This window comes from Lithobates pipiens, unplaced genomic scaffold, assembly GCF_037356315.1.
Source record: "Lithobates pipiens isolate NorthernLeopardFrog02 unplaced genomic scaffold, aLitPip1_a1.2 Scaffold_22, whole genome shotgun sequence".
NCBI classification, from domain to species: domain Eukaryota; kingdom Metazoa; phylum Chordata; class Amphibia; order Anura; family Ranidae; genus Lithobates; species Lithobates pipiens.
In genome coordinates this window covers 9,690,075-9,707,333 of record NW_027507784.1, presented here as the reverse complement: position 1 = coordinate 9,707,333, position 17,259 = coordinate 9,690,075, and the positions used below count along the sequence as shown (strand labels likewise).

Sequence of the window (17,259 nt, the reverse complement as noted above, 5' to 3'; positions counted from 1 at the left end):
TTTTTCTCTATGTTGAATCTTTTCTCTCTATGTCAAATCTTTTCTCTCTATATCGAATCTTTCTCTCTATGTTGAATCTTTTCTCTCTATGTTGAACCTATGTCGAGGCTGTGATTTTGATGGTACCCTTTCCCCCTCTCTCACACTCTCCTTACATTCCTCCTCCCCCCTCTTTCCTTTCAGTGATTTGTAATGTATGCTATTAATATTGTTTTCCTACACACTTACATAAGTGTATGTTACTGTAATCTTGTTATCTTTATAAATTCAATAAAAATACAATAAAAAAAAAACAAAAAAAAGAAAAAGCTGATAAGCAGACATGTGCCGACTATGACACTAAACTGTAGGGCACCGGAGCATCTTGAATAGGCAAGGAAACCTGGAGATGGTGGAATTCTTGGTGCATGCACCCAAAAGAGCAGGGCAACTTCATAAACAAAGTGTTGCCACAGAGAGTAAAATCAAGGCTGGAAGAGCTTGCTTAAAAAACAAAAACAAAAAAAAAAAACCCCAGTAACCAATGAAACAAAAAGATACCAATCAAACCAATTCAATCGTTTTGGCAATAAGTGGAGTCAGTGGTTGTAGAGCAATTCGGTAAGATTAGATGTTTTTGCCATTCTATATAAACACATGGTTATTATATTGTGTATTTTGAAAAAAAATATGTATTTGTTAGTAAATATTAAATTATTTAGGAACACCCACACGGCACTGTGTTTCTTTTTCACAACCAAAAGTAAACATTTTGAACATTTATATTCTCCTTATAGATTTCAGAGTTTGCTTTATTGCTGCTTTGATCTCTTGGTTCCTCAGGGTATAAATGAACGGATTCAGTAGAGGGGCGATGACTGTATAGGGCAAAGATAGGACTTTGTTTGCAACTAATAAATGTCCAGATGGAACCGCATAGACCACAATCATGGTGGCATAATAGGTGGAGGCAACTCCAAGGTGGGAACTGCAGGTGGAGAAAGCTTTATTTTTCCCCGTTGCTGAAGAAATCCTGGTGATTGCTTGGATGATAAACCCATAAGAAGTTACGATTGTGAGGAACGGCAACATGGTTGTTGATGGTGAAAGCAAAGATACAACCATTTCAACAATGGAAGTGTCGGAACAAGACAGCTTCAGTAAAGGACTGAAGTCACACATGAAATGGTCAATGATATTTGAGCTACAAAAGTTCAATGTTTTTAGTAAACTTAAAGGGATGGACATAATCAAAAATGGCAAAGTCCAGCAGACAAGAATCAGAGAAAGACACAACCTGGGATTCATAATTAACCTGTAATTGAGAGGTTTACAGATGGCCAAAAATCTGTCATAGGACATTACGGAGAGAAGAAAACTCTCTGCTCCGGCAAAAGACGCGAATAAGAAAAACTTTATGAAACAGCCAACAAGAGGAAATGTAGCACCAGCTTTACGTATTACATGGAGCATGGGGGGAGCAATGCTGCTGGTAAACAAGACCTCAGACAGTGACAGGTTGGAGAGGAACACATACATGGGTGAACGAGACAGTTCAGAGAAGAGCGTCAGCAAGATGATCAGGAGATTGCATGCTAAAGTCAGGATGTAGATAATTAAGAACACGTTGAAGAGAAAAAATCTGTAATTTTGAATGTTGAACCCAACAATGAAAACTTCACTGACAGAAGACTTGTTCTGAGTGTCTGGAAATTGTTGAAAACCAGATTCCATCTTAGCTTTTAAAATCTAGGATCAAAACAAATATTTGGAAATGAATTTTACAGTTTTAAAAGTGTTTTTGATTTAAAGGTTATTTTTTATTTCACTTTTGATTTTCCACTATAAGCCAATTCAACTTTTGCTTGGTATTTTAGTTATAGGTGCACAGTGGTGGGTCCTATATTGTAATATAATGAAATAATAATAATGTTAATAATACAGAAATAATAATAATAATAATAATAATAATAATAATAAAAGTGAGAGTGGAAAACCATCCTAATGGTAGTTTGTCAGGTCACCTTGAGGCCATTTGATAGATGAACACCGTAGGGATCAGGAGTGCACCGCAAGGTTGTGGACCCTACGGCTGACTGCTGCGGACGGGGGTCAAGGTGATAGGAAGGCAGAGCCGCCAGAACACCAAGATGGATCCCACCGGGGTTAGAGCGTAAGATTCCCTGGGGCGCGGAGTCTAAGAGCCAGCAGGTATTCACCAGAGCCTCGAGTGGTGAGGATGGACTTGGCTGCAACTGGCTCCAGGTCGCGACCCCCAGGGTCCCCCAGCTCACACCCACAGTAGGCAATAGGAGGATAGGAATGGTGAGGGACAAAGCCAAGGTCGGGGCCACAAGCAGACAGGAATAGTCAGGGACACACCAAAAGGTCAGGATCACAGGCAAACAGGGATAGTCAAGGACACGCCAAAGTCGGTAATGGAACAACAGCAGAGCACACGGCAGGTAACAGGAAGCTAACACACAAAGGTTGATCAGCAGGGTTGGCCTGCAGTGCACAGGTTAATATAGAGTTCTCTGATAGGAGCTAGGGTGGAGCCATGCCAGAGGATGGATTACAAAAACAGTCAGGTGAGGCTGGTCTCTAGAGATGAACACATGGAGACAGGTAAGCAGACGAACTCTATTGCATAACCATGACACTACCCCCGCTCTTCGAGGCCTCCCCCTTCCCCGCCTGGGACCAGGTTTAGAGGGGAACTTCCAATTAAACTTCCTCAACAGACGAGGTGCTAAGACCTCGGAAGCCGAAATCCACGACCTCTCCTCAGGACCAAAAGCTTTCCAGTGCACGAGGAACTGGAGAATGCCTCTACAGGTTCGGGAATCCAAAATGTGGCTAACCTCATACTCCTGATCATCCTCAGAGACCGGTGCTACAGTAGAGAGAGAACTTATTGAGGACTAAAGGCTTCAGAAGGGCAACATGGAAGGAGTTAGAGATTTTGAGGCTTTTGGAAATCTGGAGCTTGAAACAAACTGGATTCAGTTTAGAAATGATGGTGTATGGACCAATGAATCTTGGGGCAAATTTGAGAGAAGGAACCCGGAGTTTGATGTTTCTGGTGGAGAGCCAGACTTTGTCTCCTGGCTGAAGAGAAGGTGGCTTACGCCTGCGACGGTCAGCAAAACTCTTGAATTTGTTGGCAGCTTTCTGGAGGGAACCATGAACGTCAGCCCACATGGAATTGAATGATTCCTGAACAGTAGCCAAAGCTGAAATGTCAGAAGAACAAGTCATAGGAAGAGGGAGTTGAGGATGTCTTCCATAAACAGTGACAAAGGATGTTTTCTGAGAACTACCATGATTATTGTGGGAGAACTCAGCCCACGGTAATAGTGATGCCCAATCATCATGATGGGTAGAGACCATAGTATAGAGAAAGACCTCCAACTCCTGATTAACTCTCTCAGTCTGGCCATTGGATTGGGGATGATAAGAAGAGGTAAAATCCAAGGTAATGTCGAGGGATTTGCAAAAGTCTCTCCAAAAACGAGAAGTAAACTGCACACCCCTGTCCGAAACAACATGAGAAGGAACACCATGAAGGCGAAAAATCTCTCGTACAAAAAAGGGAACCAAGGCAGGGGCAGAAGAGAGATCAGGAAGAGGAACAAAATGAGCCATCTTGGAGAACCGATCGATTACTACCCAAATGGCCATATTATTCTCAGACAGTGGAAGATCAGTGATAAAATCCATGGCGATATGAGATCAGAGCTCCTAAGGAATGGCCAAGGGCATGAGAAGACCAGCAGGGGCATGAGTGGAAGATTTAGACTGAGCACAAACATGACAAGCCTTAATGTAGTCTTTAACATCCGAGTGGAGATTAGGCCACCAGTAGTGACGACTGATGAGCAGGAAGGATCGGAAGAACCCAGCATGACCTGCCACCTTGGAATCATGTCCCCAATGAAGGATCTTAGCTCTTAGCTCCGTGGGAACAAAGGTCTTGCCAGGAGGAATTTTTGATTCCAGGGTGGTAGAATGGGCAACAATGCATGAGGTAGGAATGATCGGCTCAGGATCAGGGTTGGACACCTCGTCCAAAGTGTCAAAATGACCTAGAGAGAGCATCAGCTCGACCGTTGAAGGAACCAGGTTTGTACATAATCGTGAATTTAAAACGGGAAAAGAAGAGACTCCACCTGGACTGTCTGGGGTTCAGACGTTTAGCATTCTGTAGGTACTGTAGATTCTTATGATCAGTGAAGATCGTTATGGAGTGAGGGGAACCTTCCAAGAGATGACGCCACTCCTCCAACGCCAATTTAATTGTGAGAAGTTCCCGATCACCAATGGCATAATTTCTCTCTGCCTGAGAATTTTTTTTGGAGAAGACCGCACATGGTTGACATTTCTTCTCAAAGAACTGAAGAAGCACAGCTCCCACCCCCATCGAAGAAGCGTCTACTTCAATAAAAAATGGGTCCCCAGGATTTGGTCTCCTCTAGAGGGGTCCGAGAGACAAAGGCCTATTTCAGATCGTGAAACGCAGAGACAGCCTCGGGAGGCCAGTCTTTGGCATTCGCTCCCTTCTTGGTCAAAGCGATAATAGGCGCGGCAATGGAAGAGTAATTCCTTATGAACTGCCTATAATAATTTGTGAAGCCAAGAAAGCGCTGTGTGGCCTTGAGGCTAGTGGGAAGGGGCCAGTTGGTAATGGCTGAGACCTTTCCAGGATCCATGCGAAGACCCGCACTAGAAACAAAACATCCCAGAAACAGGACCTCGGAACATTCAAAGGAACATTTCTCCATCTTGGCATAAAGATTGTTCTCTCAAAGGCACTGAAGTATGGTGCGTACATGGTTTCTGTGAGCAGGCAGATTTTCAGAAAAGATGAGAATATCATCCAGATAGATGACAACAAACTGGTACAGTAGATCCCTGAATATTTCATTAACAAAGTTCTGGAACACAGCTGGAGCATTACACAAACCAAAAGGCATAACCAGGTATTCGTAATGGCCGTCCCTAGTGTTAAATACGGTCTTCCATTCATCACCTTACCGTATTCGAATGAGATTTTATGCACCTCTGAGATCTAACTTAGTCAAAATGGAAGCCCCCTTCAACCTGTCGAATAGCTCAGATATTAGAGGTAAGGGGTATAGGTTTTTGATAGTCACTGCGTTTAAACCTCTATAGTTGATGCAGGGTCTGAGGGTACCATCCTTTTTGGCAGTGAAAAAGAACCCTGCTCCTGCAGGCGATGAGGATTTCCGGATGAAACCTCTCTCCAGATTCTCGGCGACATACTCAGACATGGCCTGGGTCTCTGGAATGGACAGAGGATAGGTACGACCCCTGGGCAGGGTTGCTCCAAGAACAAGGTTAATAGCATAGTCAAAAGATCTGTGGGGAGGAAGCACCTCAGCAGACTTCTTACAGAACACATCCCGGAAATCGCTGTATGCCGCGGGAAGATCACACGATACGGAAGTGGTAGCAATGGGAAGTTTCCCCTTGTGGGTCACCTTGAGAAGACAGGACGAGAAACACGAAGGACCCCAAGCCAGAATCTGCCCAGAGACCCAGTCCACATGTGGCGAGTGGAGCTGTAGCCAAGGAAGGCCCAATAAAATGGGGGTAGAGGCCTTGGGTAGGATGAGGAAGGAGATCCACTCCTGGTGGAGTATCCCTACCGACATCCTAATAGGTAGCGTCTGGAAATGGATAGGGCCCCCTGGGAGCACAGTGCCATCAATTGCCGAGACTATCAGTGGAGTAGCGAGGGGAGAAAGGGTAAGCTTCATAGAAGAAGCAGTTCTCCAGTCCATAAAATTGCCGGCAGCCCCGGAGTCCAGATATGCTAGGACCGATTGGGAAGAAGTGCCTACATGGAGGAGCACTGGAAGAAGGAGACGAGAAGGTGATGTTTCTGGGTCCAATACTCCACCTTCCAAATGTATTAGACCCAAGCGTTTCCCGGACGAAGCGAGCAGGAGTCACGAAAATGACCCTTGCCCCCACAATAAAGACACAAGCCCAGAGTTCTGCGTCTAGCACGTTCTTCAGGGGTTAGTCTGGTCCGGCCCAGCTGCATGGGTTCCTCAGTAGACAGAGGATGCTCCACAGGGCGACGGGAAAAAGGTTCAGGCTGACTAGGACCTAGGGGCTGCTGGCGTCTTTTTTCTAAGGACCTCTCCTGGAAATGAATCTCAATCTGATTGCATAAGGAAATTACATCGTCATCTGGCGGGGATAGCTCTTCCTGCTAATTCGTCTTTCACTCAGTCAGAGAGGCCATGTAAAAAGGTTGCGACCAGGGCTTCATTGTTCCAGCTCAATTCAGCTGTGAGTATACGGAACTGAAGTGCATATTGTCCCACTGAACAAGATTCTTGGTGAAGGCGTAAAAGGGCACTAGCCGCAGAAGAAACCCCAGCTGGCTCCTCGAAGATATTACGAAAGAGCTTCACGAAGTTGGACAGGCTGGAGACCACCGGATCATTTTTCTCCCACAGGGGAGCAGCCCAGGCTAAAGCTGCACCGGAAAGGAGGAAAATGATATAGGCTACCTTTGCCCGATCAGACAGAAAGTTTTGAGGCTGGAGCTCAAAATGAATGGTGCATTGGCTGAGGAAGCCCCTGCAGGCCTTGCAGTCCCCAGAGAAACGGGAAGGAGCTGGCAGTAATAATGAATGCGTGGATGCGACTGGTGTGATAGGTGCAGACTGTACTTGAGGCTGCAGGTTCGGGGTTCCCAAGGAAGCCTGTAGCTGCTCGAAGTGGGAAGCCAGATCTTGAAGGATTCGCATCACCTGACTCTGATTAGATTCCTGGGTCTCAAGTCTCTGAACTATTCCCTGCAAAGGATCGATTGCAGGAAGCGGCACGTCAGCCGGGTCCATGGCTGATCAAACTGTCAGGTCACCTTGATGCTAGGTGACAGATGCACACCGTAGGGTTCAGGAGTGCACCGCAAGGTTGTGGACCCTACGGCTGACAGCTGTGGACAGGGGTCAAGGTGATAGGAAGGCAGGGCCGTCAGAACACCAAGATGGATCCCACCGGGGTTAGAGCGTAAGATTCCCTGGGGCACAGAGTCTAAGAGCCAGCAGGTGTTCACCAGAGCCTCTAGTGGTGAGGATGGACTTGGCTGCAACTGGCTCCAAGTCGCGACCCCCAGGGTCCCCCAGCTCACACTCACAGTAGGCAACAAGAGGATAGGGATGGTGAGGGACAAAGCCAAAGTCGGGGCCACAAGCAGACAGGAATAGTCAGGGACACGCCAAAAGGTCAGGATCACAGGCAAACAGGGATAGTCAAGGACACGCCAAAGTCGGTAACGGAACAACAGCAGAGCACACGGCAGGTAACAGGAAGCTAACACACAAAGGTTGATCAGCAGGGTTGGCCTGCAGTGCACAGGTTAATATAGAGTTCTCTGATAGGAGCTAGGGTGGAGCCATGCCAGAGGATGGATTACAAAAACAGTCAGGTGAGGGTCGGCTGGTCTCTAGAGATGAACACATGGAGACAGGTAAGCAGATGAACACTATTTCATAACCATGACATAGTTACAATAGGAGAACCAAATAAGAACCAAATAATTCACATTTGGAAAGATTGTCATGCATGTCCAGGTGGATATCAAAGTGAGGGCTAGTGAGTGATTCAATGCATTGCCATTCATAAGATAAAATATCTGTTGTGAATAAATAGTCCATTTAAAACTCAAAAATAGAACATTTCATTTTGGCACCATGAGCGAAGTACTGCAAGACTGTAGTGCTGCTGATTTGAGAGCTAAGGAAATTAAAGTAGTGTTGCTTAGTAAAAATACAATTACTACCAACTACTGTCCATAAAAACCAAAATAATAAAATTAATAAAAGAAAAAAAACTAAAAAAAAAGTGACGCAAAAGCAAACAAGTATAGCCAACCAAGACTAAAAAAGTGGTTCACCTTCCTGACAAATAAAAATAACAAACAAAATGTTCAGCACTATCCAAAAAAAATCTGTGATAGAAATTATCTATCGGATACATGTGATCAAAAACATAACATAACCCCCAAAGGAGCTACTGGTTGTTTTTGAGCTTATTTTTGGGGTTCTCCTTGTGACACGTCTAGGGGATGTCCCGTGGTAGATGGCCCAGTAACTTGAGACTGACAATAGATCCAGTTGAATGGATTTTATTTGCAAAACTCAAATCATTGAACAGTCTTTCAACTTGGGATCAGAGGGTTGGAAAAGGAAGTTCAGGTACTCTCTATGTCAAAGTCCAAAAACGTTAAAAAACTTGCTTACTTTGACTGCTTCCAGAGAATAGCCATTCGCAGCTGGATGATCACTCAGGTTGGACAGTCCCTCTCTCACAAGGCCTAGCAGCCAACAAGGTGCTTACTCAGGAACAAAGTCTTTGTCACAGACGTTGTTGCAGAACACGTATGGAAACTAAGCTGTAGAACACTTGTAGGATACCTGGATCTTTCAGCCCACTTGGCAATATCCACAAGACCGGATTCTCTCGGGTACTTCAGCCCTTTCAGGCTCTTGTTAAAAAAACCAACCCGTTCGTGGTGTTCTTCTAAAGAGTCCTCCCCTGGAATGCTTTAAGTACACTGGGTCTCTCCCGAACCGGAGACAGCACCCAACCACCTCAGAATTATCCTTTAGTTTCCTTGCCTTAGGCTAGCCAGCCCCAAGACATTAAAGTCGGGTGGATCCACACCCCAGGCCCATAGTCTTCCTGGGGGCTGGTCAGGAGGACCAGGACCATGAAGTCAGCACCTCATACTGGACTGGAACCCCGAACCATGTGACGTCCACATCTTAAATACCATCTCCCAGAGGGCACAGCAAGAGGGCCACTCCCACTGACCTGGCTCCGAAAAAGAGTAACTTAAGCCCATGACCAGACCATAGTTCTACGCCTGCCACAAGAGACAGTGCCCCATGTGGCTAGGCTGAACATCTCACAGTCCAATCAGACTGATGTAGAGGTCCAATTTAGACAATTATCCCTAAACCAAACTGCAGTTTTTTTTTTTTGTTTTTTTTTTTTAAGTGAGAACACACGTTGTATCTCATCTATCTATGGGGGAATCCCAAATTTCACCAGCCCGGGGCCCCATATCCTCTCAAACTTCTTACTATTGCCTTGTTTAACAAAAAAACCCTTTCATTGTTAATTGTTTTTATTATATTAACTAGCCAAGTTTCAGCTAGCGGGCTAAGGTGAGACTGCCAGTTTTGAGCAATTAACTTTCTTGCCTGAAAGAGGCATCTATTAACTGGTATAAACTTATTTTTTGGAATTGTATGTCCCTCTGGTATAGCCAATAGACAGGTCCTTACCGTTGCTTCCAATGTCAAGCCAAAAACTCTATTTACATGGTCTACAACCTGTATCCAATACCTAAACAGTTTCGGACACCTCCAGAACATATGGATAAAATCTCCGACTTGGCCGCATCTGGGACACTGATCATTATCTCTCCAAACCAGTTTAAACATTTTCCTAGGAGTATGGTAAACTCGATGGAAAAAAAAGAGGTGGGAGGCTTTCTGTGAAGGAGAGATAGAGACCTTACTCCCCTGTTCCATAATCCGATCCCAATCAGATATGGACAATGGGCCCACATCTCTCTCCCATCTCTTCTTATTTTTAACTACACTATTTCGATCTAGACTTTTATCTCCAAGTCTGACATATAGAAAATAAATTAGTCCTTTAAGCGTATCCATGGACATAATTTGTGAAAGCACCGGGATCTGGATCAACTGCACCTCTTGAGACCTAAATTGTGCCTGGATTGCATGCCTGACCTGGAGATATTTATAGAACGAACGGGTCGACAAGAGAAACTCTGACTTTAGGTCCGCAAAAGATTTAATATCGGAACCCTGGAACATCTGTGCTAATTTATCTAACCCTTGGTCTACCCACTCCCTACATCTTTCTACTTTAAATAACTCGATTAAGTTTCTGTTGTCCCACAAAGGGGCTAGTACGGATACCTTCTGGTACCCCAGTAAGGTCTTGACTGTTTTCCAAAGTTTGGTGATCTGGGTAACTGTTGGGCAAAGCATATCGAATGAATTTGCCTCGAGCACTTCCAAGCGTATTGTGTGGGCATCCAAACATCATTAATCTATGACAAAGTCTAACTTCATTTATAGCTGTTGCTCCTGCTAGATGCTGTAGCTGAGCCGCTAAGTAATAAAGTCTAGGATGCGGGATCGCCAACCCCCCTCTTCCGGCGACATCTGCAGCATCTGTAAGCTAATCCTAGGCGGCCCCTTTCTCCATATAAAAAGTCTAAATAAGGATTCTATTTTCTTAAACCACCTTGCACCAATCCATATCGGTGCATTGTGTAGAAAGTACAAAATTTGAGGAAGCCATACAATCTTGACCAAGTTGCAGCGCCCGCCATCGAAAGGGGGAGGCGGTCCCAAATGTCCGCCTTTTGTTTTAACATTACTAGAAGTGGGGATAAGTTATCTTCCAAATAGGAATTTACATCCTTTGTAATCCACACCCCCAGGTATTTAAACCTCTCCACCATCTTCAAATTCGCTATACCCTGTGGAGTATAGGTAAGCTCCTTATCCAGCGGGAGTAGTGCGGATTTGTCCCAGTTAATAGTTAATCCAGACATCTGTCCAAATTCTCTTATCAATCTCATCACTTCTTTCAATGAGGTTTGAACATCCCCTAGAAAAAGCAAGACATCGTCGGCAAACAATGTGATTTTCTCCTCCAGCTGTCCTCTCTTAAAGCCCTGTATAACAGGGTTAGCCCTAATGGCAATGGCCAACGGTTCCATTGCCAAAACGAACAGTAAGGGGGAGAGGGGGCAACCCTGCCTCGTACCTCGTTAAAACAGGAACGTCTCAGAAAACTCATTGTTAAATTTTAATTTTCGCTCTTGGGTTTGTATATAGCAATTTTATCCATTTAATAAAATTTGGTCCAAACCCAAATCTATCAAGGACCTTGAACAAGTATTCCCACTCGAGACTATCGAATGCCTTTGCTGCATCCAGGGCCAATAATGCCCTGGAGCCTCCATTGTCCACCGGAATTTGAATATTCAGATAAAGTCTGCGAATATTGATACTGGTGGACCTATTCGGTATAAATCCCGACTGGTCAGGATGTATGAGCTTATGGATACTTCTTTTCAAGCGTGTTGCAAGAATTTATGCTAGTATCTTTACATCCGAGCCCAGGAGCGAGATCGGACGGTACGAGGCAGGGTCTGTAGGATCCTTACCCTCTGTCACATACCTTAAGGCAGAGCCCGGAGTGCAGGGAGTGGCCTCTCGTAGACCTCTGACTCGAGAGAACCTGGTAGTGATGACAGGGGCTCAGGAGCACAGAGGGGCACAAGTGCCTGACTGGATAGCAGGTGGAAGAAGCAGACCGTTGAAGGTGGAGGTGTATTGTAGTCCGGTGTCAGGATGCAGGCAAAGATGAGGTAGGGTACAGCAGACAGCAGAAGGATTCCTGTAGTCCAGCAACGGCATACAAGTGATCGCAGGAAATAGCAAACAACGGAGGGGTATTGTAGTCCGACAGCGGATGCAGGTGCAACGGAATATTGCGGGAGTGGAAGAGTCCAATAGTCTACAGCCAGAGGTAGAAGGCTACAAATGCAGAGGGAGTAACAGCCAGATATTGTGGAGGACTGGGAGGTGTCCTGTAGTACAACAGCGGTAAACAGACAACTTACAGTTGACGGATGGTGTAACAGTCCAGGTCAGGCACAGGCGGGCAGATCAGTCTCTTCCCCTGTCACAGAGAATGTCCCATCAGCAAAAAGACAACAGTTGTATATATATATATATATATATATATATATATATATATATATATATATATATATATATAAGGGCCTAGGTATACCGGGGATCAGGCAGAGTAGTCCAAAAATAGCAATATAGCAATAGTATAGCAGTGATATCGCAGTAACCTGGAAGAGTCTATTTCCATATAGCAGTACTATTGTACTACACTTGCAGTAAAAAAAAAAAAGGAGGAACAGTTATCTCAGTCCTTAAGCCAAGGGTGTGTACTCCTTCAAGAGGCATTGAATATAGCCAGCATTCCAAACTGCCAGATCCGCCAGGTCTTCCCCTCAATACTGCATGGTATACAGCCTCGTGTTTCCCACAGACAGCACAACCTGGCGTCTCTCCACCTCGATATAAAGTGGCAAATAGGGGATAGAGCTGGAAAACAGCAGGAGAGAGAGAGAGTGGGGGGTTGGTATCCCTCGGGCTGCGGTGCGGTACGGTGCCTACTATGGGAGTCGTCTCCCTCCTATGCAGCAGGCATCAGCTGATCAAAGCCTGAAGCGCCGAACGAGCAAACCATCCTGTCAAGGTTTGTAAGCGAAGCAGGGGGGGGAGGGGGAGAGCGGCAGCAGACTCTCACTCAGTAGCTCTCATCCTCGTGTCCTCTCATCTCCGCCTCACCACACTTCCGCACTGGTCACGCCCCTCTCATCTCCTCCAGCAAGTAGACAGTGGGAGTACTCAGACCTCAAACCAAACTGCAGTTTAGGTATGGTTTAACTTTGAAAAATGCATAGCGCGTGCTCTTCAGGAGCCCGCCATTACATATATACTGTACAAACCTCTCCATTTGAAATAGATGTAGCCCCAAAAAATGTATTTCATAAAAAGCCTTTGTGCACAAAAAACTTGAATACACAAAAACAGGTAGATAATGTGCAATCCTATAAATCCAACATGATTAACAACACACGTGCCACTCTGCATACTGTACTGGATGTGCCATGCTTTTCAAAACTATGTGCCACCTCTGGCACCATGTGCCAGCCCAGGAGTTCACCTCCAATGGAGACCTTTTTATATTATAGGAGATTTAGCAGTGCTTTCTGGTAAATGAAGAGTTAAATCTTCTACTTCAATGTTCAGGCATCATATGGGAATTGTCCCACAAAGAAATTACATGTTGGCCTCCTTTTCCCCCCTCCCACCACAACACGCCACAAGTTGTACTCTCTGTTTAATTAATTAAAAAGTCATCCACAGAAAATTAATAAAAGCAAAGCTTCTCACAGAAAGTAACCATCCATCCAGCTCAGATACTATACCCATCCGTCCGGTATTCTGAAGGTGACTGTCAATACTAGCAGAGTTCACCAGCCAGAAGGTGTCAATGGACATGCAGAGATCACCAGCTGGAGGTTGCCGGTGTATGAATATGGTCAAGATGGTGAAGGGTTAAAGCAGAAATAAACTCTCAAAAAAATATAAATTTGATGTAAACCAGAATTGTATTTCTAGTTTCCCCTTAGCATTTTTAATTTGGTTCAGGATGTGTCGCGCAACCCAGGAGACCCTTGGTTTGAACTTTTATGGAGATGTAGAGTACATAGTGCAGTGATGGGTGAATGGAATAGTTTTACGGCATTAGCTCGGAGGAACACGACAAAGTAATATGTACAGTATTAGCAGGAACAGCAATGCTAGAACTGAGTAAGGCCGCGTACACACGCGGGGACTGTTCGCCCAACTTTGTCCGTCAAACAGTTTCAGCGGACAGTCCGCTCAAAATTAGCATGGAGGAACTTGCCCACACACGACGAACGAACAGTCCGCTGAAACTTGCACGATGACGTGAACGGCACGTACGACGGGACGAAAAATTCGAAGTCCTATACACTGCAATGCAACCTTCGACGTGAAAATCCTTTCTGAGCATGCGCGCAACTTAGTTTGTCGAACAAGCCTACACACGAGGGAACTGTCCCATATATATTTTTTTTTTTATGTATTCTCGAATTGGAATATTAATCATAGGATGAGGATGAATAAAGACATTTGTGATAACTCTGTGTAAATATAAGCAGCAAAGCAACTTCACTTTTCTCGCATTATGAAGAAGAAAAGAATGTGCTATATTAAAAAAATCACAAAATTAGCAGCATGACGAATATGCTAGCTTCAATACGAACACTAGTTTTACAAGACAGAGCGCGTTCCCGCCCTGTAAATCCTTTCTGGGCATGCGCCATTGTTAGTCCGTCGGACTAGCATACTGACGACCGTATTGTCCGCTGAAACCAAAGTACAACGGAAAGATTGGTGTGCAAACCGGCCTTCTTAGTACTCCGGACTTCACGCTGAAAAAGTCCGCTGAAGCCCACACACGAGCGGATTGTCCATTGAAATGCGTTTCAACGGACTAAGTACGTCATACAATTCGATCGTGTGTACGCGGCATAAGCGTTCCTGTTTGCTTTTGGAGTAAGTATTGTGAATGAGGAGTTATAAGATATAATGCCTTAAGACATAAGGGTTAAAGGTAGGAGGTTATGACTTGTTTAGGATTTGTGACAAGATCTAGAACGTTTGGAATGAGAAGAAACAGTCACAAGAAGACAACTGAAATGTATGGCAAATGAGGAGAGTTCTAGAGATTTCTCAATATCCACCCAATGGAAATAATGAATAAAACTAGGATTACAATATAATAATTCAGCAACAATTTCAGTAAAAATAAAAAAGTGGCAGGTCTTCAAAAATGTGTTTGGAATGTTAGTGAATGCATGGAGAAATACACATCAGAGCTTTATAAACTGTACATCATTCAGAAGCAATATTTATCATGAAAAAAGACAAAACATTTATTATGACATTTTTATTATATTAAGACAGCAGATACAGTATTTATACAATGTGAAATGAAGTCAAGATTAATTTGATATCTATGCATCACCCACTTATTCCATCATCTGATTATAATAGAATTATAAAGAATAGCAAAATAAACTTGGCTAATCTGGGCCAAAATATATATTTTTATATGGTAAAAATAAAAAAATAAAATCAGCTTTTAATAAGTAGGTTTCTAAAATATTTTTTATTTGTTGTTCCTATTTATTTTTTGCTACTTATTTAAACCTTTAATATGACCCAATATAGAGAAGTGTGGACAGCCCTGTACAGAGGAACTGATTCTAGACTAGCCAATGATAGTGTACTGATGTACCTGATTAGATTTTCTTTCGATAGAGTAGAAAAATTTAAGAAATTGAACTGAGAAGAAATTTAAATATTAAATCAAAGAAAACAGATGAATTCTCCAGTGAGCAGAAAAGATTCTTTTGTTATGCAGATAATGGCCATTTTATAGAGCAGACTGCCAGTCCTCGAACCACGGAGCTAATATATTTTCTATGATGTTAGTAAGGGATTTGGAGTAAATTGGTCCCACCAAATATAAATGTCCTCTGTGTATTTCACAGCTTGCCATCCCTTAGATACACAGAATAGTTTATCTAAATTAGTAGAGAGAAATCATTGATTCCCTGGGTAAAGAGAACTCAGCTTACAAAAAAATTGAAATAAATAATAAACCTATAGTAATACATTTTTTATCTATCTATCTATCTATCTATCTATCTATCTATCTATCTATCTATCTATCTATCTATCTATCTATCTATCTATCTATCTATCTATCTATCTATCTATCTATCTATCTATCTATCTATCTATCTATCTATCTATCTATCTATCTATCTATCTATCTATCTATCTATCTATCTATCTATCTATCTATCTATCTATCTATCTATCTATCTATCTATCTATCTATCTATCTATCTATCTATCTATCTATCTATCTATCTATCTATCTATCTATCTATCTATCTATCTATCTATCTATCTATCTATCTATCTATCTATCTATCTATCTATCTATCTATCTATCTATCTATCTATCTATCTATCTATCTATCTATCTATCTATCTATCTATCTATCTATCTATCTATCTATCTATCTATCTATCTATCTATCTATCTATCTATCTATCTATCTATCTATCTATCTATCTATCTATCTATCTATCTATCTATCTATCTATCTATCTATCTCTCTATCTATCTATCTATCTATCTATCTATCTATCTATCTATCTATATATTAGACATGTGCATTCATTTTGAATTTCAGGTATTTTCGTTTTCGTTTTGACAAACGATAACGAAAGCACAGAATCCGAAAAACGAAAGATCCGACATAAATAAATGCTTTATTTCCGTTTTCATTGTTACAACAGTTCGATATAGAATAGGAGATTCGACGTGACTCTGACAATAACAATCTGTGTCTATAGACCCTGTGGTCGAATGTGCCTAACCTTACCTTTATTATGCAAGGGGAAACCCGGGGTTCCCCATGACATATGGGTGACCCCGCCCCCCTCTGATGTAACAGAAACCTGCCTGTGTTACATCAGGGGGGGGGGGGGTCACCCATATGTCATGGGGAAGCCCGGGTTTCCCCTTGCGTAAAAGGGGGGCGGGGTCAGGTGATGGGTGGCCCTGCCCTCCGCATATAACAAACGTCAGGCCGCCGGGATCCCCACAATGTCTCCTCCGTGGAGACAGAAGATGGATGGATTCGCTGTGCTGGATCAGATCAGCCATCGCTGGAGAGATATCATCCAACGCTGGATAGCAAGAGTGGATTACCACCACTGGAATCTTTTTTTATTTTTAATAAAGGAATTTTTCAAAAGTGTGTTTGTCTTATTTAACTATTTTTTACACTTTCTTTGTGAAATGGTAGGGGTACTTTTGTACCCCCTTACCATTTCAAACGGGGGGGCAGGATCTGGGGGTCCCCTTGTTAACTAGTTGCTGACCGCCGGCCGTCAAATGATGGCCAGGCGGAGCACCTATTGTGGCAGGAGGCCGTCATATGACGGCCTCCCGTTTAAACAGGGAATGCGCGCGATCGTGCGCGTGCATCCCTGTTTCTTCGGTGGCAGCATGTCATGGAGACACCGCTCGCTACCGAAGGGGGTGAACATCCATTGGTTATGGCTGTTTACCACGTGATCGGCCGTGATGAAGTCGCGGCTGATCACAGATGGTCACACCCTGCCTGTGCACGGCGCATGCGTGCGATCCCCGGGAACACTGCTCGTCACCAACGCTGGTAAACAGCCATTGGCCGGCTGTTTACCCACATGATCGGCTGTGATCCTTTCACAGCCGATCACTAAAATGTAAACAAACCATGGTAACGAGATGTTACCGGGTTCTCCTCCTTTACACACCGATCGTGTGTGAGGAGGAGATTGCGGTAACATCTCGTTACCGCCTACATTGTACACCAATCACACTGATTGCTCCCCCCAATAAAGAGGACCTGTCACCACCCCTCACAGCACCTGTCAATCACAGTCCATCAGAGTACCTGTCACAGTCCATCAGAGTAGTTGAGTACCTGTCACAGCCCATCAGAGT

The 17,259-nt window shown here is 43.7% G+C and overlaps 1 protein-coding gene across 1 annotated transcript; it reads right to left on the bottom strand.

The window, feature by feature from the left end:
• Positions 1 to 759: 759 nt before the first annotated feature.
• On the bottom strand, positions 760 to 15,244 carry LOC143925297 (olfactory receptor 1468-like). Its single transcript, XM_077449880.1, has 2 exons — positions 14,989 to 15,244; positions 760 to 1,728 (listed from the first exon to the last, which is right to left on the bottom strand). The coding sequence occupies exon 2, from the start codon at positions 1,711 to 1,713 to the stop codon at positions 760 to 762; it is 954 nt and encodes a 317-aa protein (XP_077306006.1). The 5' UTR covers positions 1,714 to 1,728; positions 14,989 to 15,244.
• Between the last annotated feature and the right edge of the window lie 2,015 nt (positions 15,245 to 17,259).

Excerpts from the sequence above, each read along its gene's own strand:
- LOC143925297 (XM_077449880.1), bottom strand. The coding sequence starts at position 1,713 with ATGGAATCTGGTTTTCAACAATTTCCAGACACTCAGAACAAGTCTTCT.